Below are 23,504 nucleotides of genomic sequence, written 5' to 3'. Positions count from 1 at the left end.
AGTACGGTTACTGCGTAGATTTGGAAAAGAAACCGCCAAACAGGAAGCCAAAGGGAAGGCAAAGATCGGCTCAAGAACTGACCCTACTCAGAGAAGAAACACGGAAGCTTCTAGAAAAGAGAGCCATAGAGGCAGTGCCGTTCAGAGAACGCAACAAGGGGGTCTACTCAAACTACTTCGTGGTCCCGAAGGTAGACGGGAGCCTCAGACCCATCCTGGACCTGCGATACCTAAACAAGTTCATCTGAACGCAAAGGTTCAAGATGACTTCGCTGCAGGAGGTACTGCCCCAAATAAGACACGGAGACTTCATGGTCACCGTGGACCTCAAGGATGCCTACCTGCACATCCCAATAAACAGAAGACACAAGGGACTTCTAAGGTTCAACATCGACCAGGAACACTACCAGTTCACAACCCTGGCATTCGGATTAAAATTGGCGCCAAGGGTTTTTACAAAATGCCTGTCGGCGGTCGCGGCCCATCTACGAAGGCAGGGGATACACGTCTACCCCTACTTAGACGACTGGCTGGTCAAGGCAAACTCACGAGAAAAGTGCGAGAGACACGCAAAACGCGTAACAGACACTCTCACGAACCTGGGGTTCTCGATTCACTGGGGGAAGTCGTCGCTGGAACCGGAGCAGGTGAAGATTTTCCTGGGGGCAAAAATCAACTCCCTGAACAGTACAGTGGTGCCCAGCGAGAGGAGGACAGATGCCCTACTGAAGGAGACGCGGCTCTACCAGAAGGGGCGAGCTCTGACAGTGAGGTCAGTGAGCAAGATGATGGGGATGATGGCGTCGTGTATCCAGCTGGTGCCGAATGTACGCCTGCACATGAGACCATTCCAGGAATGGCTACAACAGCAATGGTCACAAGCAAACGGAAGTTGGGAGGATCTAGTGGTTGTTACGCACGCAGTGCAGGAGGAGATAACTTGGTGGAACAGAGACAACATGACAGCAGGGAGAAGCCTGACACCACCAAACCCAACAATGACCATTACCACGGACGCATCGCAAAAGGGATGGGGAGCGCACATGGACAACCTCAGAGTGAGGGGTCTGTGGGCTCCAGCAGATGCGGTTCGCCATATCAATTACCTCGAGTTGAAGGCAATCCTGCTAGCCCTGAAGGCATTCCGGAGGCACCTGTACAACCAGAGGGTGTTGGTTCAAACAGACAACACCACGGCAATGTTCTACATCAACAAACAAGGGGGTACACAGTCGTTCCCTCTCTCCTCTCTGGCTCAGGAGATTTGGAGATGGGCCATACCTCTCAGGATAGATCTACTAGCAATTCACCTACCGGGGAAGGACAATGTGGAGGCAGACTGGCTAAGCAGGCAGACCTCGGCATCGCACGAGTGGGAGCTCAATGGCCAGGAAACGGAGAAGCTTTTCCGGAGATGGGGAACTCCCACAATAGACCTATTTGCAACACGCCACAATGCAAAATGCCAAAGCTTCGCGTCCAGGCAACCAGATCAACAATCCCAGGGAAATGCCCTATGGATAAGCTGGTCGAGGACATTTGCCTACGCCTTTCCACCGATACCCCTGTTGCACAGAGTGCTCGACAAGTGCAGAACCAGCAACATGACTCTGATCCTAGTGGCTCCGCAGTGGGCGAGGCAGACATGGTTCTCACAAATTCAAGAAATGGCACAAGGCAATCCGTACATGTTCGAGAGGAGAAAAGACCTGCTCTCAATGCAAAACGGAGAGGTCCTGCACCCAGAGCCAGAGACCCTCAACCTGGCGGTATGGCTCCTGAAGACCTAGAGTTCGCACACCTAAGATTGCCTCAGAGCACTAAGCGAGTGCTACGGGAGGCAAGGAAACCAACTACACGAAAATGCTACAGCGCAAAATGGAAGAGATTCACTGTGTGGTGCAGGAAAAAAGGCCTGCAAAACAGAATGACAAGAGACTCAACAGTGCTGAGGTACCTCACACACCTTCTAAAGAGTAACCTCTGCTCGAGCTCCCTAAGGGTACACCTAGCGGCGATCGTTGCCTACACCAGAGGTGAAAAGGGTGGAAGTTTCTTCACCTCGCAGGTGGTGAAGAGATTCATGGAGGGAGCCAAAAGAATGGCCCCTCCGAAAAGGTTGCCGCCGCCGGCATGGAATCTAAACGTGGTTCTGACGGAGCTCATGAAGGCGCCGTTTGAACCCATTCACAAGGCCACTCGGCAAATGTTGACGATGAAAACGGCCTTTCTAGTGGCCATAACCTCACTACGCAGGGTGAGCGAGCTTCAAGCGCTAACGCTACAGGAACCCTACATTCAGATTCACAAAGACAGGGTAGTCCTGAGGACGGACCCACACTTCATGCCCAAGGTGGTGTCGGCGTTCCACATGAATCAGAGTATTCAGATACCAAGTTTCTTCCAAAACCCGACTACAAACGCAGAAAAGGCCCTGCACACCCTCGATGCCAGAAGAGCGGTGATGCACTACATTGAGAGAACCAAGGAACTCAGGAAGTCGAAGCAGCTGTTTGTGTCCTTTGCTACTAGCTTCATGGGTAGGCCAGTGACTAAGGGCACCATCGCTAGGTGGATTGCCCTCACTATTCAATTCTGCCACAAACAGGCGGGACAGGAGCTAGCGGAGGGGCCCCAGGCTCACTCCACAAGGAAGAAGGGGGCCACCGTTGCCTTCCTGGTGAACACGCCCATCCAGGACATTTGTCTCGCGGCAACTTGGGCATCTGTGCACACGTTCACGAAACACTACTGCGTGGACATTCAGATGAATAAGGAAGCACAGGTCGGACAGAAGGTGCTGCAACACATTTTCAACGACCAACGCTCATCTTCCACCCAGCCACCACAAAATTCGGAAAACCGCTACAAAGTCTATGCACAGCATAGTGAATCCAGAAAGATTCACGCTGCAAAACGAATAGTTTCTTACCTGTCGGTGTAGTTTTGCAGCTTGAAGATCTTTCTGGATTCACTAGCGAACCCACCCACCTCCGCCAGGAAGATGAGGCTGGAGGAAGAGGGGGTGAAATGGAAAAGATCAAAGAAATGAAAACGTACCGAAAAATGGACAAGAAGGATTAAGCAATCGCCTAGGGTGTAAAAAAAAAAAAAAGAAGAGAAAGGGAAAAAAGAACCCGAAGATGGCGCCCCAAAGGTGGGACTTCCGCAGGAAGCACGACGACGTCACGGAAGGTGCACCAAATGGTGGTCGTCGCCGCCCACCTGGGCTACAAAAAAAAAAACAAAGAAAAGACTACGAATCCGGACCCAACCACAAGATCGCGGAATAATGCACAGCATAGTGAATCCAGAAAGATCTTCAAGCTGCAAAACTACACCGACAGGTAAGAAACTATTCGTTACTGCGCATGAGCATGTCGCAGGATTTTCAGGGCTTGCCTGATTTAAGCCCTTGATTCTGCGGCCTGTCGGATTGTAAAGCCACTCCTCTCCCTTGATTAACCCCACCCTCTCTGACTGATTGCACTTGGGCGCTTCAGGTTGCAGCCTGGGCTTCCCAAAGGAGTGTTAATCAGGGGCCATTTGGATTGGAAGCAGTGCATGTGACAGGCGTCATCACTGACACCAGGTCACATGCTGTAAGCAGATACAGTGTTTCAGTTTTATAGAAACCTGCACGCTGTAGAGTACTGCCTGTGAGATTTCCCCATTAATGTCAGCATAGACGAATCACTTCGATGCATTGGAGCGGGCCTCTGTAACACATTACAGTAACTACAAATAAAAGTTGCTCCAGTGGAGTTTTAAAGGGTCGGAACGCAGTGAACTCAAATAAAAACCACATTACTTGTCTCCGGGATCCCTATTTTAAAATTAACTTAATAATCAGTGCTAGTAAGCGCAATATCAGAATTAATTATTAAGCTTAACAAGAGCGCTGATGTAAGAGTGTGCAGCAGGCAGCAATTCTAATGGCGGACGAGGGCATCTTTCTTTGGCGGTATTGTCTCTGCACATATGGATTTATAAATCAACATTTTTCAGCGCTGACATCTCCGAAAGCCCAGCAGGAGGTACCGTGAACTTTTCTTTACTTCACAACCATGCATCTGATGTTAGAAGGGTGCGGAAGAGGGAGGGTGTGGAATACATGAACGTGTCTGCCATAAGAGGGCTTAAGTGTATTACCGTTTCCGACGTGGTCCAGGTTAACTCCTGAAGTAACTGCAGTGTTGGATGTATGCATCTGAGAGACAAAGGTTATGTGTAAAGACTAGGGTAGCTGTATGTGGCTTAATCTTGTATATTTGTGAGAGGGCTATTGGTGTGTTTGCTATGACACAAGGCAGGTATGTTTGTGATAGTGCTGGCTTAAGTGAGTGGGGACAATTCACCCATAGTGTGATTGTGAATAACAGCATGTTCCTGTGCTTGTTTTCCATGTGTAGCTGTTTTTAGGCCTGGCTTTGTTTAATATGTTCATAGGGAGGTTTTATGTTTAACAGATCTATGGTTAGTGTGCTTTTGTGAGTTTGTATGCGGTTGTGTTGATTTTTTTTTTTTATGTGTCCCTGACTCCCTCCCCCTGCCCTTCAGACCTACCGCTTTGAAACATCACCAGCCACCACTGATGTTGTGTTGCATGACATAGAATAAACTGGAGTTACCTAGAGTTGGTGTAGTGCAGTAGGGAGTGGAGTGGAGTGGCGTAGAGTAGAGTGGTGTTTAGTAGAGTGGATTAGTGTAGAGTGGCATTGTGTGGTGTCGGGTGACATAGAGTATGGTGGAGTGGAGTAGCATAGAGTGGAGTGGAGTAGTTTAGAGTAGAGTGAAGTAGAGTAGTACAGTTGTGGGTGTAAGACAGCAGATAGGGTGAAAGCAACATAAATTACAGAGCAAAGTTGTAGCCAGTGTTAAAAATAGGAAAGTACATTGCACGTCCAGGAATAATACAGAAATGCTTATTAAGAAAAAAAGGTGTGTTGCAAAAAGACAAGGAAGAACAAAGACTAGGAAGAATACATCCTTTGTCCATGCTCCAGGGAGGAGCTAACACAAGAACGGAAGAGAAGCCTAAGGGAGCTAAGCAATTGAAAGATTACAAATGAGAGTAACAACGAAAACAATGAATGGGCTTTTAAGCCCACTGAATTGTAAACAATATGTCTCACAGCACACCTCAAGTGCTGTGTAGGCGACACCTATAAAACAGTGTTTTAGATGATCTGTTGTTCTCTTATGTCGCAGTTACAGACAAAATGGACGCATATTCAGATAATCTGACCCTTTTGACTCAGAAACACTTCTAGTTGGAATAATGGATCGCACTCCTTAGACAAATCAATAGAAAGAAAACAAATTGGTAATGTGCTGGAATTGCAAAGCTCCTAAAGCAGTTAGGCAAAAAAACGTGGTCGCTGCCATTTCCCAAGATTCTAAAAAATGTTTGTTAATGGAATCTTCCACCATAGTGCAATAACATTCTGAATTAATTATTTGAAGATCAAAGTACCATGATATCAGAATCGGGTCAAATTAATGCCCCAAAATAATAACATAAGAACATCAATAAAGAGGATCAATGAAGAGGGCATTTGCATTCTAACTTTATGTCCACTTTAATACTTAGTGCACTCATGCCTGACATAGATGGTGTCTATCTGGTTCCATCAAGCTTTGTGATCACTTTCAAGACTGGTCCAGTGCCACATGTTCTCTTTCGTGTTTCTCATCTCCCCCTTCGCAGTAGTTTAAATCCTTTTGCACAAACATTGGACAGACTCTGAGAGTTGACACTGTACCATGTAGCTCTCAGGTTAGTCAATGACCTTATAGTTTAAGGTTCCGTTTAAATTATTTGCTAATCTATACCAAGGTAAGTACTATTTAAACTTCTAGGCATTTAGATATCCATGAATTATTGTATATTGATTCAAGCCAAAACTCATCACGTGGAACTGAATATTATCTTTCCCGTTTAAATTTTTGGAGCAAATAGGCCATTAAAAATAATGGGGTTGCCTTCTGTCCCTCAGAACCTAGGCATAAAGTTATAAGCTACCATGTGTTCTGTTGGTTAGCACAATTCTTTAAAAGAAGAATTGTGTATGATGTTAAATCTTCAACATCTGTATCCTAGGCTCGAAATACGATCCCTTTATCCAACACAAGAATGGGTGTTACTCTTATTCATCCCCTGTTATCAAATGAAAACAACATGTACAGCACCTTATTGTAGAGAACACAACAACAAAAATCTTGTTTTGATTTGGTATATTTAACGTCCTATATCAAGGGAGGGCATGTAGCATTAAGCAATGGCATCTACTTTTCGACCCTATGTGTATGTGTTTAATGACTAGGCATCACAGCGGGTCTTCCTCAATACTAAAGAGGACAGCCTTCAAAAATGTGTTATTCACGAGAACAAAACAAATCCTCTAAGCCATAATAGGATCGTACCAGAGGATCTGCCCGTCTCCAACATCGATAGTTACAAAGTATTCACAGGGACCCACAGCTCATGGGGAAATATATCCATTCAAGATGTCTTAAAATAAAGTATCCTTCCAGTAGATTTAGGATGCAGCTCTCAACTTGCCTACAAAACTCTTGACTCAGTCTGAAATTACTGAAGAGTGAAGGGTCATGTTTTGAAGTCTGTCCTTTCTTCTATTTAGTCCTGAGTAAGACCCGCCGTGATGCTTGGTCATTAAACATATACACATAGGGTCAAAACGTTAATGGCATTGCTTAATGTTACATGACCCCAGTCAACTAGTTTAAAAAAAGTTTAGAAAACAAAGTGAATGGATAGTGTGAACCGTTATTCTATGGGGAACAAACATTTATGTTTATCTATCTTTATGTTATCATATGTGCTATGTTGTTAAGGATTGTTTATCTATACTGTAAATATTAATTTTTTTCACCATAATGTCATTAAGTCTTGTTGTTTGATTTATTATATGTTTCGATTGTTCTTTGGGCAGTTTATAAGAAAAACATATGGAAAAAAAAATACATTTTTCTTGATACAGTATTTGATATGACGTTGAATATACCTAATCAAAACAAGTTTTTTTGTCATGTGTTCTTTGCAATAAGGTGCTGTACATGTTATTTAAATTTGATAACGGGATAAATAAGAGTAACACCCATCCTGTGTTGGATAAAGGGATCGTAATTCGACCCTTTGATACAGGTGTTGAAAGTTCAACATAATACAACACAATTCTTTTGTTAAAAAATTGTGCTAGCCGACAGAACACATTGTAGCATATATCAGCAAACTGGGGGCAAAGAGCGGAGATGAGGGCTTTTTGTCTATAGATTCTTTGTGTAAAGTACCTTGTTGTGCATGTGTGAGAGTGGATAATACACTGCACACTCTAACAACACAATTCTTCTTGACCAAGGAGCGGCCTCATATGCCAGACTACTCCCAGGTACAGTCTTCAATGCCAATAGAATGTCACATGCCCAAATGCAGCTCCATCTGTCCATTTATGCAAAAAAGTTTTGTCTGCCATTGAATTGAATTTGCAGCCTCATAGGCCCAAGTACATTTCAAATATGTTGGCAACAGCTCCACGTGCATTGGAGAAGCCAGGCTGCAGACAACACAGGTAAAAAAAATTCCCAAACTGATATTATTGCATGAAACAATCTGTTGACGGATAGTGTTTATGAAAAAAACAAATATGCTTGACACTTTGTGGGTGCATTGTGTGTTTAACCACAATTGCAGGATATACTATTTCATAAGCGGAAGGTTCTAGGAAAAATAAACCAATCCTATCTGCCAAGTACATAGACTGTACCAGACTTTCCCAGTTTTAGAGGTTAGGTACATTCATTTCAAAGTTTTCTTCTTAGCATGACAGCTCGATGCAGAAGGGATGCACTTTGAGGCGTTTATAGAAACAGAATGCCTACTGCTGAGGTAGTAGTGAGTTCCACTGAGGTCTGTCTGTCAAAAACCTCCCTCACAAAGTGATGTGGGCTAACACAATTACCCTGGTCGAAATGTGTTGGGACAGGCACAAAGAATTTGTCAGTGCTACATAGAGGGAAAACTGGAGAGCAAGTACTTTTTTTTTTTTTTACTGAATTAAAAAAAGTGGGCTGATTGGGTGGCCTTTACCATCAATCAGTTGAATGTCATGTTTCATAATTGTGTTGTCTAATACGGTTTTCTTGTTTTTCATAGATATAGCCTATTAAAGTACCTGTCCATAGTTATGGTTTCCCTGGGGATTTTCATCTGTACTCTCATGTCTGCGCATCAGGTGGTAAGAAGAGTTTGGTAAAGCCTGCCTTTTGTCTCCCACTGCATCTGCCAGTAGGACTACTAGCCTGAAATTCACCCAGACCACCTCTCAATGCTCCACCACCGCCAAACCACACCCACCTCCTTTCCAAATTGAGACAGTTAATCCACTATGCAAATTACAAAGAATGGTCTTGGCCATTTAAGTTTAATTCCCTTCATGCCCTCAAACCCCTCTACACAACAGACGTGGCCACAATAAACGTCCACCTCTGGTATCCGCAATCCCTGGATGGTAAGATCTTTATCACCAAATGCATCACACATTAATTCTAATGTAGATCATCTCTTTAGATTAAGGGTAACTGTTATATCCTAAGTATTCCATTTATATGTAATCAGCCTAGGCCCTCCTAGCTGCTCAGCCAGAGTGAGAGATGGTAATGGAATGTTGGTGTGACTGTGATGAATGGAATGCCTGGGTGCTATGTGCCCAAGGTTTTGACGTATTCGGGTGAGAGGTCTCTCACCGGGGTCGGGCACGGGTCTCCAGTGTCCCACAGTATTTGTAATGGTATTGGTGATATCTAATGTTTCAAATTTCGTGATGCCACAGTTTTTACGCTGTTTATGGTTGGGATGTCCTAGTCTCCTGGTGGGTGTACATCAGTTTATCCCTTACTTGAGGGTGGTTCTGGTCTTGGTGGGTGATTTCCCACCTCTATGTGTTGTGGTTACGTTACACATGTGGTTTTGTGTCGTGATCAATGTGTGCAAGTCGTCTTGTGTTGCACGTTTGGTCTGCACGTTTGGTCAGATGTGTTGGTAAGTCGCTTTGCGCTGCACGTCTTGTCTGTTAGTATGTGTGTAAGTCGCCCCGCGCATCAGATGTTATTGTGTGTAAGTCGCCCTGCGCCTCACTGTGTGTACTCTTTATGTGGTCCATTTTGTAGTACACGTGCATCTATTTTTGGGTTGGTTCACACTTGTTGTCTGTTTCTAGCCTCGGGTGTTAGTCATGGGGTGTGTCCAACCTTAACTACATTATTTTAAAATGTTTTTTTGGGAAGGATGGGGTTATTGCTTGCAATTTTATTTATCATTGCTTGGTACTTATTTTTGCTTGACAATTTGTGTTCCTTCCCAAAGGTACGGTTTCTACTCTGGCGAAGTTGCTATTAGTTTAGCTTCTCTGCGTTTTAACATTTTTTGTGAATTGACTTCACATTTTGAAATGTCTTAATAATTTTCATGGGGGATATTGATGCACATTTTTATATGTCGTATTTTTCCCATCTCTTTTTGATTTGCATTGTTCTCTCTTTTGTGATGTTTTACTTTTAGTTTCGTCCCTGAGTTATGAACATTACCGCTTTCTTGTGTATAATTCTCTTCTTTAGAATTGTAATTTTAGTTTTCATTTTAAAAGGAAAGGGATAATGTTATATCCTAAGTATTCAATTTATATGTAATCAGCCTAGGTTTCACCCAGACCACCTCTCAATGCTCCACCACCGCCAAACCACACCCACCTCCTTTCCAAATTGAGACAGTTAATCCACTATGCAAATTACAAAGAATGGTCTTGGCCATTTAAGTTTAATTCCCTTCATGCCCTCAAACCCCTCTACACAACAGACGTGGCCACAATAAACGTCCACCTCTGGTATCCGCAATCCCTGGATGGTAAGATCTTTATCACCAAATGCATCACACATTAATTCTAATGTAGATCATCTCTTTAGATTAAGGGCAACTGTTATATCCTAAGTATTCAATTTATATGTAATCAGCCTAGGTCCTCATAGCTGCTCAGCCAGAGTGAGAGATGGTATTGGAATGTTGGTGTGACTGTGATGAATGGAATGCCTGGGTGCCTGTGTGGATGAGTGGTGACAGTTGGAGATGGGCTGAGCAGCTAGGCAGGCTGGTGTAGGAGCTGGTACATGGCTGAACTGAGATTGCTACTACCCTGAACTGGAACCAATAAAGAAGACTTGAAATAATACTACAAGGCTACCAGTGTCTGTGTGTGAATGGGTACAACAGTAACAAAGTGAAGGAAACAGTAATCATGTCTTGGGGCTGTGTTGTATACTGATGATTTGATTCTGTGTTCAGAAATGCTTTCCAGTCTCATGCCACAGGAGTTTTTGCCACATTGAAGTGATTCACTCCTTATAGCACAGTCAGCAGCTCGTGATGGGATTTTGTGCCAATCTGCTGCAAAGCCTCTTCCCCACCAACCCTTAAACATGTCAGCCATGTTTACAAAATCTTGTAGATATTTTGATTGGCTACGGTCTACACAAGACCTACTCATAACATCAAGGGAGGATGATAACTGATGACTAAAACATTCTTTTGGGAGTCCCGTGTTCTGGGGTTGGAATCCTGGCTCTTTAAATACACAGTGCTTTAAAGCATACAAATTAGGTCAACAAATAGTTGAAAATTTCCTTAAAGCAGACAGCCCCTCTAGGTGACCGATGGATCTATCCAGACCTTTCATCCACAAGTTATTACTCGTGAAGCTAGGACCGAGGACATAAGTTCAATTGAGACTTATTCCACTATTTTCTTTTTAAGGAGGTTATTTCCTACAAGCATGGTTTCTCGTTGTTTAGCTATTTAAAGCCCAAAGCCCTTGTAGGTGCTCTACCGTTATCATTTGAGTTCAGGCATCTTAAAGCAATGTCAGTCCTATTTCTTAACTTTTCTGATTTCTCTTTACCTTCTCTTACACTGTCTCATACACTATTAAATGACAATATGAACGCTTTGGACAAACAACCAATTATTCTGTCTTCATTCTCCTAGGCTTCCCAGTCGAGTTCCAGTGAGGAGGATGGCCCCTCTGATTTCCTCTGGTGGCTTCTGGGTGGGTACAAAAATAGTAAAATATGTCAAACCTCCTTTTAATCTGTTGAAACCAACAATAATACCGTTTAGAGATGTAAGAATGTTAATTATATACTTAGATCAACAATAATATGCTCCTGTGCCCAAAGAATGCTGAAAAGAATAAACCTGATCCAAGCAAACTCACTTAGGAGCGTTTACCAGCAGGGCAACATTTTTAGTTTTGTTTTCTTAGAGACCATAGTGTGAGAGCGGGTGCTGATCATCTTTTTGTACACTGCACAATGAGCTTGGCAGTGGAAATTCTTAAGCCTATAGTTTGGAGCCAGCAGTCAAAAAAGTGCCGAACCATGGTAAAGGACATGATCGCTAACACAAGTAGTGCCCAGAAGCCTAGAGTTCTAATGTATGTTGTCAGGTTTGGTATTCCATAAGGACTCAGCACTTGGAAAGGTGCGTATTTCCCGTTTCGTGAACCTCAGGGATGTTTGCAATGCAGGTACGAGGGCTTGGATCAGAAAGGAAATCTTCCGGACCCATCAGCCCTCTAGAACAATGAAATTAGGATGACTCTCCTTCAGCAATTAGACTGAAGGAAAGTGGTACCCAAGAAGCATGACACCAAAGGCACTGTTTTAACGTACAATATAGCCAGCACGGGGCAGCAGCTTCCGTTCATCACAGATAAAGTCAAACCACAACACTTAGACTTTAACATGCTCATCCGCATCACAGTAAGATATATCGCATGACCTCTGAATATAAATGCGTAACATGCTGTCCTAACAACTAAATAAATATCAACCTTTAAATTAAAAGTGATAAAAGAGAAAAAGATGTGTGATATTTAGCAACCATCTATTAACTACTATGCGGCCATAAGAAAGGTCGTTGGATGTCCAAGTACAGCCTCACATTCCAAGGTAGTCTTTCGAATACCAAGTGCTACCTTGCCTGACCAGGTAGTGCCATCATATACCCAGATGAGGCTTCACGTGCCAAAGTACTGCCCGCCTATGCCAAGGTAACCTTTGGCTATCCACAAACTGGCGCATGTTCCTGGGTCCTATTTTACTTGCATGGGTGCACCCTCATGTGCTCTGGCACAGACTTTGTACATCCAGGACGGCCTGCATGTCCTCAAGTCCTTCTTCCTTCCTCTTACCGTGTGGGACTTGAGGAGGATTCCGGGATCCAAACACATTGCACCCCTTTGCCAGGGTGGGCTAGCATGAGTACCTCACCACACAGCGTCATCAGTCTGCTTGTCTCCCTTAGAGTATGGAATGACTGACAGCCATTCAGTAGAAGACGCATACCTAAAGCATTACAGCTTATTGAAGATGGGCTTGCCATCTTCTCATGTATATCACATCGCGGAATGGTGGAAAGTTGTAGGTGAGGAGAATTCTAATCATGTGTCCCTGCCCAAAGAAATATGGCTCCTAAATAGCCTACTTGATTTCTGCGGGAAAATCCACTTGAACTATTCATTTCATGACCCCCTAAATCTAAAGTAGTGTCGCTTTTAAGGTTTTCACGACCCTGAAATAAGATTTTTATCAGTGGCTTAGTGAAAATAATGGCCTTTTCTCATGGAATATTTGGTTAAAAAACATAATTTTGATCAATTTGCAAAGTGGGATTGTCATGAATCCTCTTCATTATAAAAGCCTTCGTCTCTTGATTGACTGGGGGAGTGTAATCTCCTTCTCTTCTTCTTGGTACCCTCTTAGGATAACCTACAAATGTGACATTTTCATTTACGATTACTTTATTTGGTCTACAATACACAGACAACTTTATTGTGAGCTGTTACTAGAAAGTACCCCAAGTATGGTTGGTTTCTTTTCTAAATAGTAGAAGGAATTGTCACCACATTAGGCCTGGGCATAGCAGGATATGAAAAAGAAATGGCACCGCCCAAAGATAATGTTGGGGAGGTTTCTGTAAGATATTGTATTTGAGACTTCCAATTTGATTCATTTTTTACTTACTCTGTTGTCTTTCTTTTGCAGGAATTTCTGCATTAACATTTGCACTCTTGATGTCTGCCAGAATGGGAATCTTCCAAGAAACTCTCTACCAGCGTTTTGGAAAACAGTCCAGAGAGGCGCTGTTTTACAATGTAAGGTAAACCGTGCAAGAGACAGATAGATGAATCCAATCTAAATAGTGAATCCACATGTCTTTGATGTTGTAAGCGGGTGTAGGGTGGTTGTCCACATATTTAAATGGGTAGGTGGTGGCAATTTAAGCATGCTCCCAGTCGTCTTCTCGATTCAAATTAAAAAGATAATGAAGCAACTTTAATTTTTGAGACTGCACATTTGTTTACAAAAAATAAGACACAGAATATATTCAGTGACTTGATGTAATCTGTTGGGAGACTAATGTCAGTTGGCCATTTCCATTCTCTCACGAGATGTTCCGATTATTTCATTGTACGCTCTTACTGAGCAAAAACTTCTAACTGGCTCCCCCCTATGGTTAATATTTTATAGTTATAAGCAGCTGTGCTTTTGCCCACCACTGCTAGAGATCAATGACCAAAACCATTTTGCTTGTGGGAAATACACTGCCCAAAATGGCAATCTAGATCAGTCTTGCCTGTGGCACGGAGAGTCACAGGCAAGAATGGGGGAAAGGTGCTGGTAAAAGATAGCCATGCTCTCAGCATCTACATTAGACCCTCTTCAGAAGACACAAGGTCTTGTTTAGTTAGATAAAGAAAGCCTTTCGAATGAGCTATCGGCATGGAGGCAGACCATAATGGGCAGTATAATGCTCCAAAGCAGACTGCCTTGCAGTTCTGTATGAGGCTGCTCTACTGTTTGATGACAATCAGCACCTATCATCCATCTGGTGTCTTCTGATGAGAGCCTAATGTAGATGCTTCTTACCCGTGAAAGGATTCAGAAGGGTATTGTCGCCCCCAATAATTTTATCTCAGATATTCATCGGTCATAAATAATCATTCTTGCTACTCCTTAGTGGTCCCCCCCCCTTACAGATCGGGCCTCCGCTCCCTCAGTCAACCCGAGGACATTTTTAGTCCTGATGAGATCCTTTCATTCTTCAAAGGGTCGAAACGCCGTCGACATATGTACAAAGACAGACTGGTTCTTATAATTGTCATACTATGATTAATTCCCTTTGTCTTTAATTTTACTGAATATAAAACTGCTCTCTTGATCTAAAGCAACCAATATACCGTTTATGTTCACACTGTACTTCACTTTCTCGTCTTCAAATTCAGTTTTGGTTAAGTTTCACCTGGGGTACACTCACTCTTCCTTTCTCCTTTGAGAAACACTCAACATTTGTTTTTCTAAATAATTTTTGTCTAACAAAGTCGGTTTGACTGAACCGCAGTTCATAAATACTGGCTGTGCTGGAATCTTTCTCAAAATTCCTTAGTCAAGTTTACTGTTGATTGAATCACACATGTTGTTATAAAGATTAATTCTACACAGAAACATCTGTGAACATTTCTAAGAATGAGTTCCATGTGAACGCTTGTTCCAAGGGTAACTTGATACCCCGGTTCACTTGGACATATGGGGTGCTTTTGTTCTTGTTTAAATGTACAAAGGCTATGAAGGCCAGGCCTTCTGGCCAACCTTTCCTGTGCACAGCCAACGGCCATGTAGTCCAGACAATGGGACAACCTCAGCTGTGCCTGGCCACAGGCTCTATGCAGCTTGTTTAATTTGCCCACCCATGGAGGATGGATTGCAGGGTCTAGCAGAAGGCCAGGCCCGGTAGCCAACCCCTGCTATGCATGGGCACAGTCCTTGCATAGTGGGGTATGGTTGCACTCGGAAACTTGCCAAAGCTTTCTTTAATTTCAAATGATAAAGTAACACCAATCGATGTTCCTAAATCATTCACCCCCTCAGTACACAATCATTATGCCTGGTTGCTCACATGTCAATGCTTTCCATCATGGGTAAAAGTTGATATCCTTTTATTCCACAGACGCCAATCCATCTACTGTCAACTTGAACCAATCCCTTATCAACTGAACAAAATCTAGGTTCCAGAGTATGATGAACAAAAAAAACCACACAAACAAACAGCATTGGTGGCCCATAGTGGTGTGTGTGCAGTATCGTCTTGTAGGCTGTACCCTTCAGTCCACCTGCTGTGCACAGCCAAACCTCATGTACAGCAGGGGTGCTCTTGCAGAAGGTGACTGACAACCCTTGCAGCCCATCGTGGCTGCGCATGACCAGAGGCCTTGCACAGTCGGTGGATGGATGCTTGCGGATGGTGGAGTGCAGGTTCTGGCCCGGAGGACAGATGCTGCGCTCCATGGCTGTGCACGGCCGGGGAATGTCCATCTGCCGAGGGTGGTGGCAGAACCTGACCGGAGGCCGGGTCCTGGGGTCCACCCTGGCAACACTCGACCAAAGGCTGTGCAAAATGGGGTTTGGATGCTGGCAGCGATTTGCAAGTAGGGTCTTGCAGGATAACCCAAAGTGTAGTGAGAACAGAGGGCCTTGCCATAGGTCATACTCTTCTGCCAACCACTGCTTCACATGTCTGAAGGCAATGTGCTGTAGGGAAAAGCTGCCCACAACATGTTGTGTACAGGGTCTGCAGCCAGTCTGTCCTGTGCATAGGAAAAGGCTGTGCAGCGTGATGGTTAGCAGTAAGAAGAGGTGAGGTTAAAAAACCAGTTCCATGTGGCATATGATTTAAAAGAAAAGCAGCAGTTCACTGGAAAAAAAACAAAAGTTTAAGTTAGATTTGCTTATAATATTACAACATATATTTAAAAAAAACTCAGAAATGTCATTTAAAAACTTCATTGAAATGTAGTTCTAGTGACAAAACAAAACCTAAAAACACACTTGCGCCCCTACCAAGCAATGCTTGACACGTCGCATATTACATCACTCATGACACGTTGAATAAATGCTGACATTGCTGATGTTACGTGAATTAACGGCTAAGGTATCTTTATTTCAATCTCTTCATGTTCAGACCAAAACAAGTTTTAAATACAGATTCCTCAAGCTACTGTAGACCAAAGACAATTCATGAGGCAAGTTCTACTTTCATACCAAGTTCAGCTCATGAGATGTTTCTGTGAGACAGAGAAAAAAGTCCTGTTGGAATTAAAATGGGAAATTATACTTTTTTGATCCTACCACCTAATGTTTTGCCCTACTTAATGGATTTGCATAAACTTTGCCATGCTGAACCCAAAGAGGATGACGTCTTTTATTGGAAAGTTTTTTATAGATTTGTCAAACGGCATAAAACTTGCTAAGAAAACAAAAATGCTTTTTCAGTGGAAACTCTGACCGAACCATACATACAGAGCGTTATTGCCACCTGTTTAATTTATGTATTAAAATAATCATATATTCCTTTTCTCTTCTAGCATTTCCTGCCTTTACCAGGCTTTCTTCTCCTAGCTCCTAACATTTACAATCATGCGCTTCTCTTCAGTCAATCAGGTGAGTTGTTTGCTCAAAGTACTCAAAGGAACTAGTGAAATTGAAATACATTATTCTGTATAGGTGAAGAGAAGGGCCCTTGTCCATATGCATCAATCTAAAGTCACAAGGCACCGCATCTGACTAATGTCCATTTCATGCAATGATTCAATTTACACTGGCTTGTTTTAAAAAATCTTGTGAAGGAAACGTACACTCTACTCTGGAGTGGCAGATTATTTGATGCGTGACTTTGTTGAGCTTGTTCACTTCTCTCTCAAGACCTCCCATATAAGGCCTCACATCCCACCACAATCCTTCCCCAGTCCGGCACCTTTTTAGCACTTTGTGGTGAACCACTGAAGATATCTTAACGGTTGGAGCAAAAAGGTGTCCTGGAATGAGTAGGGAGTCAATGTTGTCCACTAACCTGACACCTTTGCTGCCACATATGTGTCCAGACTTATTTGATTTTCCAACCCTGTGCTATAGGCACCTTTCTGTCAATTTTGTTTCTGAAGTCTGCCTGTTGTTTTGTTTCTGAATGCATTGGGTTTTTTCTTGTTTTTCGTTCTCTAATTCGGTTTACTTAATGTACCAGTCTGTGCTGCTGAATTGCAACTTTAGAAGTGGGGCTTGTTGGGAGGGATCTGACTGTGATTGACTTGCAATCAGAGGGATGGTTCTTTAATCAGATGTTTCTAATCTTTCTAATATTTGCCTTTTCCTCCTTGCAGAGCCGCTTCACATTCCAGTTGTGGGGTTGTCGATGCCAAGCATGTGGTTTTACCTGATAATGAATGTCATTACACAGTATCCTTTTCATTGTATTGTGGTCCTGGCTAATTTGAGGCAGTGTTGGGGTAGAAGGCTGATGAATAGTGATTGGTCAAAATCAATCGCATAATGTTGTTTTTCTTAAGCAGTTTCAATAGTAATACTGTGTTCTACGTTCTACTCATAGAAGACCAAACAGGAACTGCAGTATGAGTTGGATTGGAAATAAGTAGACTAAATATGCATAGCACTTATCATCCATCTGTTGTCAGATTCTGCATTTAATTCTTTCATTATTATACCCCTGCTGAAAATGTCTTAGTAAATAAAATGCTATAAAAGATATCTTAATAAAATTCTGACTACAAAGTTGTTAAAAAGAATTGCCAAACACTCTCAAATGCAGCTTTGTTTTTTGCAACGAGATTAGCAATCTACAACCACAATTCAAAAGCTAGAATACAAGTTGATTGGCATCCTGTAGAAAAGACACTTTTGAAGTCCTTTGCCTATTCTTCCAATATATACAAGTGGGATCTCCGAGTTATCTCTTTTTCCACTCAGCCATATATCCTGGGGAGTCCTCCAACATTGTTTCTTTCATATATTCACATGCTTGAATAATTCTCCGTTGTCAAGCGGATATCCCCGGTATATGTAAATAACAGTAAACGGTGTTAAAATGGCCATAGGCCTGAGCAACGTTTGTTTAGTAGCTCATACGCCTCATTTGAAACAATCAGAATTTCAGCCAATGAGGTGGTAGCACCAGCTCTGCAACTCCCATACCCCCCCCCCGCGACCCCCCCCCCCCCTTTGAGGTCACCATAGCTCAGATTTCTACCTCGTGTGCGAGGGAGCCCCCAGGGAGAGCTCTGCTCTAACCTACCAGTGAACTTAAAATTGGTAGTTTTCAAATGTACACTGACATTGAACCAACATCATCTTCAGCTTTCACAAAACAGTGAGTTGTTTTTTAGGGAAATGTGCCATTTTCTGGACCAGGGAGACCCTTTACCAATTAGTCAGCTGTCACCATTGAGGACAGAAAAAATAAATCTCTCTTCAAATCCTGTTCCTCCTGCTGATAGAAAAAGATTTACCCTGATGACCCTCATTCCCAGCATATGACTGGCCTTTATCCTGTTCATAAGGCTTCATGCTGTGACATGTGTAAAACATTTACTTCAAAGACTCTAAATGACAGAAAGAGGAGGTTGGCATTGTATCTGTTGGATAAATATAATTCGCCTTCTTTTAAGGGGGATGCCTCCTGTTCAGGGGAAGATTTAATGAAAAGTGCTCCACCAAGTACTTATCAAAGGCAGGGCAAAAAATCAGTTATACAATTCCCTTTGGCACAGTGCTTGCAGCCACCATTTCACATACTATAACTGGAATAGGAAAACTTTCCAAAGGGGAAATTATCTCTCTCAGAAAAAAAGTCAACCTAATGATACCATCTGCTAAGAGGATAAAATCCTCAGAAAAGCATGCAGTCAATGACAACTTAAAAGAAGACCTCATTGACATCAAGACTATTTATGACTAGGCCTGGGCGGAAAATTACACTACGCTTGTGGAGTGTGCGTAGTTTGCGCAACTACTCCCTACGTGAATCGCATGTAGCACAGTGCAAAAACGCGTAGCATAGCGGACATTTTTTGCTCGCTCGCGGTCCTCAACGTCAAGTTGGCGACCGCAAGCAAAATCAACATGCCAGTGAGACTTTTTCCCCGTTCGCAATCGGCAACATCAAGTTGCCGATCGCGAGCGTGGAAAATAAACCTCCAGGCGAGATTCTTAACGGGTGGAGGTCAGGTTTCTAATTGTGAGTTGTCGTGTATGCTCGCGACCGCTCGCGATAAGAAACTACCAGTCCGCGTTGAGAAAGCTGCTGCTAGAGTACAAATCTACTCGAGCGGCAGAAAACGACCGCTTGCACTTTCCGTGATGCTGTTCGCAATGATTGCACAGTGCGGACAAGCATCCAGCACTGTGCAATCATTGTAAACAGCATTTCCCTACCGCACTACACAGTTCGCGTAGCACACGTAGTGCAAAGTGAACTTTGCGTAGTTGTGCGACTACACGAACTACGCCCAGGGTTATCTATGACGCTGACAAGACCATCGATGGCAGAATCATGTGTCTCCACTGCTGCCACTGTCCGCGTAACAGCTTCAGTGGCGACATTGATGACAACATCAAAGCAAACACTGTCAATCAACTGCAACACTGACCATGACAGCACAACAGCTGATGAGGACAACGTTAAAGACGATACCGTTAACATGAGTCTGTCGAAGAAAACGCAGACAACAGCAGTATTAGCTGCACCTTTTTTTTTTTTACTGTTCTAGATCATAGAGTCAGAACATGAAGAGGATGCCAGTGACTTGCTATCACAGACCGCATACAGTGTAACACAATTGGATGTACGCTTGGTCCCGGATTTTGAATATGGAATTGATGAGCACAAACCCTTCCATAATTATGGTTACTATCAAGATTACATTCCTCATAAACCATGCACCTATGTATCTTCTAGGTACAATAGATAGAGAACCAGGAGTAATGCAGGTATGAATAGCCTTTTTGTTTACATTACAACAAATGACGGACCCTTTTGAAAGAATACTATCACAGCACCCTGTGGGTCAGCCTTCTCAACTGGCAATGCCTGCAGTAACTGTACTGCCACCTTCGCTTTCTAACACCTTACCATCTACACCTCCTTGTCAACCACCCACACCCTCAGCTCCAAGAGAACAATCTCCCAGATATAGAATCACCTCCGAGACCAGCCTGTAAGGCCTCTAGTCCCACCAACACTTGGTGGACATGGATGATGAAGATGCAGCTTATTCTGTATGTTGCGATATAGACCGAGAAGATGGGGAAATTTCACAAGAAAAAAATGAGATATTAATGATGTAGATGGCTTTGCCACTCCAAAAGAACATAGTAACTCACCCAATCCACATGATTCATCGGATGATATATCCTGGTTTTATTGCTTAATGGAAAGGGCTGCCATGAAATGTGACTTCCTATGTCATCAGTTTCTTACTTCCTGGATATTTTTGGTATGGGTCATAGATCGTAAGATTAGGCGCAGAGAGGGTTATATGTTGTCCAGTCATCACAGGTATTTCAGTTTTTGAGGAGCTTTATTTGAGGTGGTTCCATTTCATCCACTGATCAATGGCCCAAAAGCAACTTAAGATATGAGTTTTCAGTGTATTTTGGGCTTTCCGATTTATTAAGTATATGTGTTTCGCCTACAAAATTATAGGAGGGGAACTCAAAACTATTGTTTTGTTTGGGTGAGGATTTCATGTAGATGTACATGTTTACTTAAGTTAGCATGAAAACCGTGAGTGGAATATTGAATATGCTGTTTGGTTCCAAGAAGTAAAACTAATTAAAAGGTGTTTCAGTGTGGAATCTTGCTGTTGAAGTATGATATTTTGAAGCTTTGTCTACAAGGTACAGCTGATAATGAGACCTGATTGCAAACAGAATGTTTATTTTTTGTTTACCATTCACGGAGAGGAAGCTCTTTAAATAAAGAACAACGGCAAAATGTCGCTGAGTGGGTTTGTGCTGTCATCATCTGAATGCACTGTCATGCATTTAAAAATAAAGTGGAGGGAAGAAAATCTGGGCGTCGCATTGTATGAAACAAGTAGTTTATTGGAATTGTGTCATATCCCCATAGCATAAATATATCCCTGAGAAATATTTTTTTTTTCAAACCACTGCTTTTTGTGCAATAAAAGTATCCACGCCTGAAATATAGATGTGTGAGTATGCACACACTTGCAAACGTGCAACTGAAAAAGAAAAATGAACAGTACACGGTCACCAATAATAAATTCACACTGCTAGGACCCCACTACTACCACAATCTCTTTGTCAAGTTGCAGTGCTAAACAATGCTCTGGTACTTTCATTTACCTTAACCAGCTTTCAAGATATGTATGTATTCGGGGTGTGTTCATCCTGACGACAGAGTGCACCTCGCTCACGGTAACCCTTGTGGTGACACTGCGCAAGTTCGTCAGCCTCATCTTCTCTATCCTTTACTTCCGGAACCCGTTCACAATCTGGCATTGGATTGGAACAATGTTTGTGTTTGTTGGGACACTCATGTACACAGAAGTGTGGAACAACTTTGGGTCGACAGTTGGCACAGTGAAAAAAGAAGCTAAAAAGGACTAGATCTTTATTTTGAAGAACAGCGACAAGTTCTTATTTGGCCAGTTTTATCGCAGGACCGTCATCCATCTGGGGATTCCCAGAAGTGTTATCTTATGTCTAAGCAACTGCTAATGGCTAAGCCATTGTATTAGGAAATGTTCTCAATCCTTGATTGAGAAGGTTTTTTTTTAGTCGTTGTCTGTTGAACAGCTTATTTATAAACTGTATAGTTAGGGGTTTTTTTTACCTGTCGGATATATATATTTAACAGAGGTTTTTGGGTGGAGAGAATAGCAACAAATGTGAAAGTGAAAATGTTAAAATTGCCATGTGTATTTTCAGAGAATATACTAGAGATCATTTGTTTTCTTGTATCTAGGTTTTGAACCCTATCTGTTTTGTATGATGAACCTGTGGCTACTTGGCAGCTCTGTTTCATGTTATCTGAAATGTTCAAACAAACTGATAATGGCATGATCTTTGCTATTGGCCCTAAACCCGAAATTTACAAATGGCTTCTTAGGGCTAAACATTGCAAGTTTCTGCATTGTGTGATTTTTCTTATTGGATTGGAAGCAAGTAGACACCATAAAAATAGCGCCATGAAAAATGCAGTCCCTGGAGAGAAACAGGTGGATGTTGTTACCTGCTACACATTTTAGCCAAGGTCAAGTTTATTTAGATCAGAACTAACAATGTTTCCACTTTTAGAGATGACAGAAACTAATTCATTTCAGATGCTAAAAACAACAAGACCGTTCCCAATGGGTAATACTCCCAAACGCATACGTCTACAATGAGGTTTTAGAGGTTATAATTTACCATAGCTGGTTGTTTTTTGTTGGGTTTTGTTTTTTGTTTTTTTGAAGCAAAGGCGGCTGTCATGAAGCCTTCTTTTAAGCATGCATGGCTGTTTTGATGTAGACGCTTGAGCTGAGAGTATCCAGCTGGTGATCTGTTTAATGAGCTTCTGTAATTCATGGTCCTGGTTCCCCAACTTGAACTTAAGTAAAGTTCGAATTTAAATTGTTTTGTAGAAGGAAAGACTGGCCGGTATAAGTTGCCCTAAAGACATGGAGTCATCTCTAACCTCATCAGTGACCCTAGAATGTTTTCCCTGTGATCTTTACTATACAATACATTTTCATTTGCCTATAGGTTCAAACTCCCATTCCATGCTATTAGTTTATGTCCAAAATGTTTTGGCTCTCTCGCTGTAATAACAGTTGTTACGAACTCCCTACTCAATCATACTCTTTGATCTTGATTAACTCCAAGTCGGGTTTGGGAATTATGCTTCATTACAAAAATGTCTTTTTAATGCAGAAATGAAGTACAGTTCTATTTGAATCCTTTAGTGAACATTTTATTATAACCCAAAAAGAAATATATTACCTTTGCAGCTACAGATTTCAGATTTCAGTCTTAAGTAAACTTTTTAAAAGTTTGTATTGACAAGTTCAGATGCTTGTTGAAATTGTTTTATTGTGTGTGTGTGTGTATTTGTATGTGAATGTGTCTGTATGTATGTATGTATGTATATATATATATATATATATATATATATATATATATATATATATATATTTCTCCAATGAACAGTCCTTACCCTCCATACAACAATATGGCGATAAGGAATGCACAAACTCCTCGTTGCTTGTGCGATTATCTTTTTTATTTCACTCTCAATGATGTCATGAAGCGTTTCATCCGGGAAAAACCGGCCTTGATCATATATATATATATATCTACATACATACATACAGCACAGGGCCCAGTTGTCCACACGATTGGGAGAGACAGTTTAATATTTGTGTTTTAAAAAAAAAAAAATTGTTTTACTCTTTCTGGACCGTGTTGTTAGTAGTGTGATTGCAGTGTGCTTGAGAGAAGTTACATTTGGAGTTTAACTGCAAAGTTGTGTTAAATCAGCGTTTCTCTATTAGGTGCACTGCTTTCTGACCAGCTTGCAA

General features: G+C 42.2%; 1 protein-coding gene across 1 annotated transcript in view; it reads left to right on the top strand.

Moving 5' to 3' along the window:
• The window catches only part of SLC35B4 (solute carrier family 35 member B4), a 149,767-nt gene extending 126,830 nt beyond the window's left edge, over positions 1-22,937 (top strand). Inside the window, exons 5-10 of the mRNA XM_085653596.1 lie at positions 8,177-8,258; positions 11,057-11,117; positions 13,117-13,226; positions 16,494-16,569; positions 17,286-17,361; positions 21,306-22,937. Of these exons, the coding sequence (XP_085509722.1) occupies positions 8,177-8,258; positions 11,057-11,117; positions 13,117-13,226; positions 16,494-16,569; positions 17,286-17,361; positions 21,306-21,552 (652 nt within the window). The 3' untranslated portion in view covers positions 21,553-22,937. The remainder of the gene's footprint in view (positions 1-8,176; positions 8,259-11,056; positions 11,118-13,116; positions 13,227-16,493; positions 16,570-17,285; positions 17,362-21,305) is intronic.
• The last annotated feature ends 567 nt before the right edge of the window (positions 22,938-23,504 follow it).

This window comes from Triturus cristatus, chromosome 4_1 (genome assembly GCF_964204655.1).
Source record: "Triturus cristatus chromosome 4_1, aTriCri1.1, whole genome shotgun sequence".
Lineage (NCBI taxonomy): Eukaryota > Metazoa > Chordata > Amphibia > Caudata > Salamandridae > Triturus > Triturus cristatus.
This window is presented reverse-complemented; position numbering and strand designations above follow the sequence as displayed.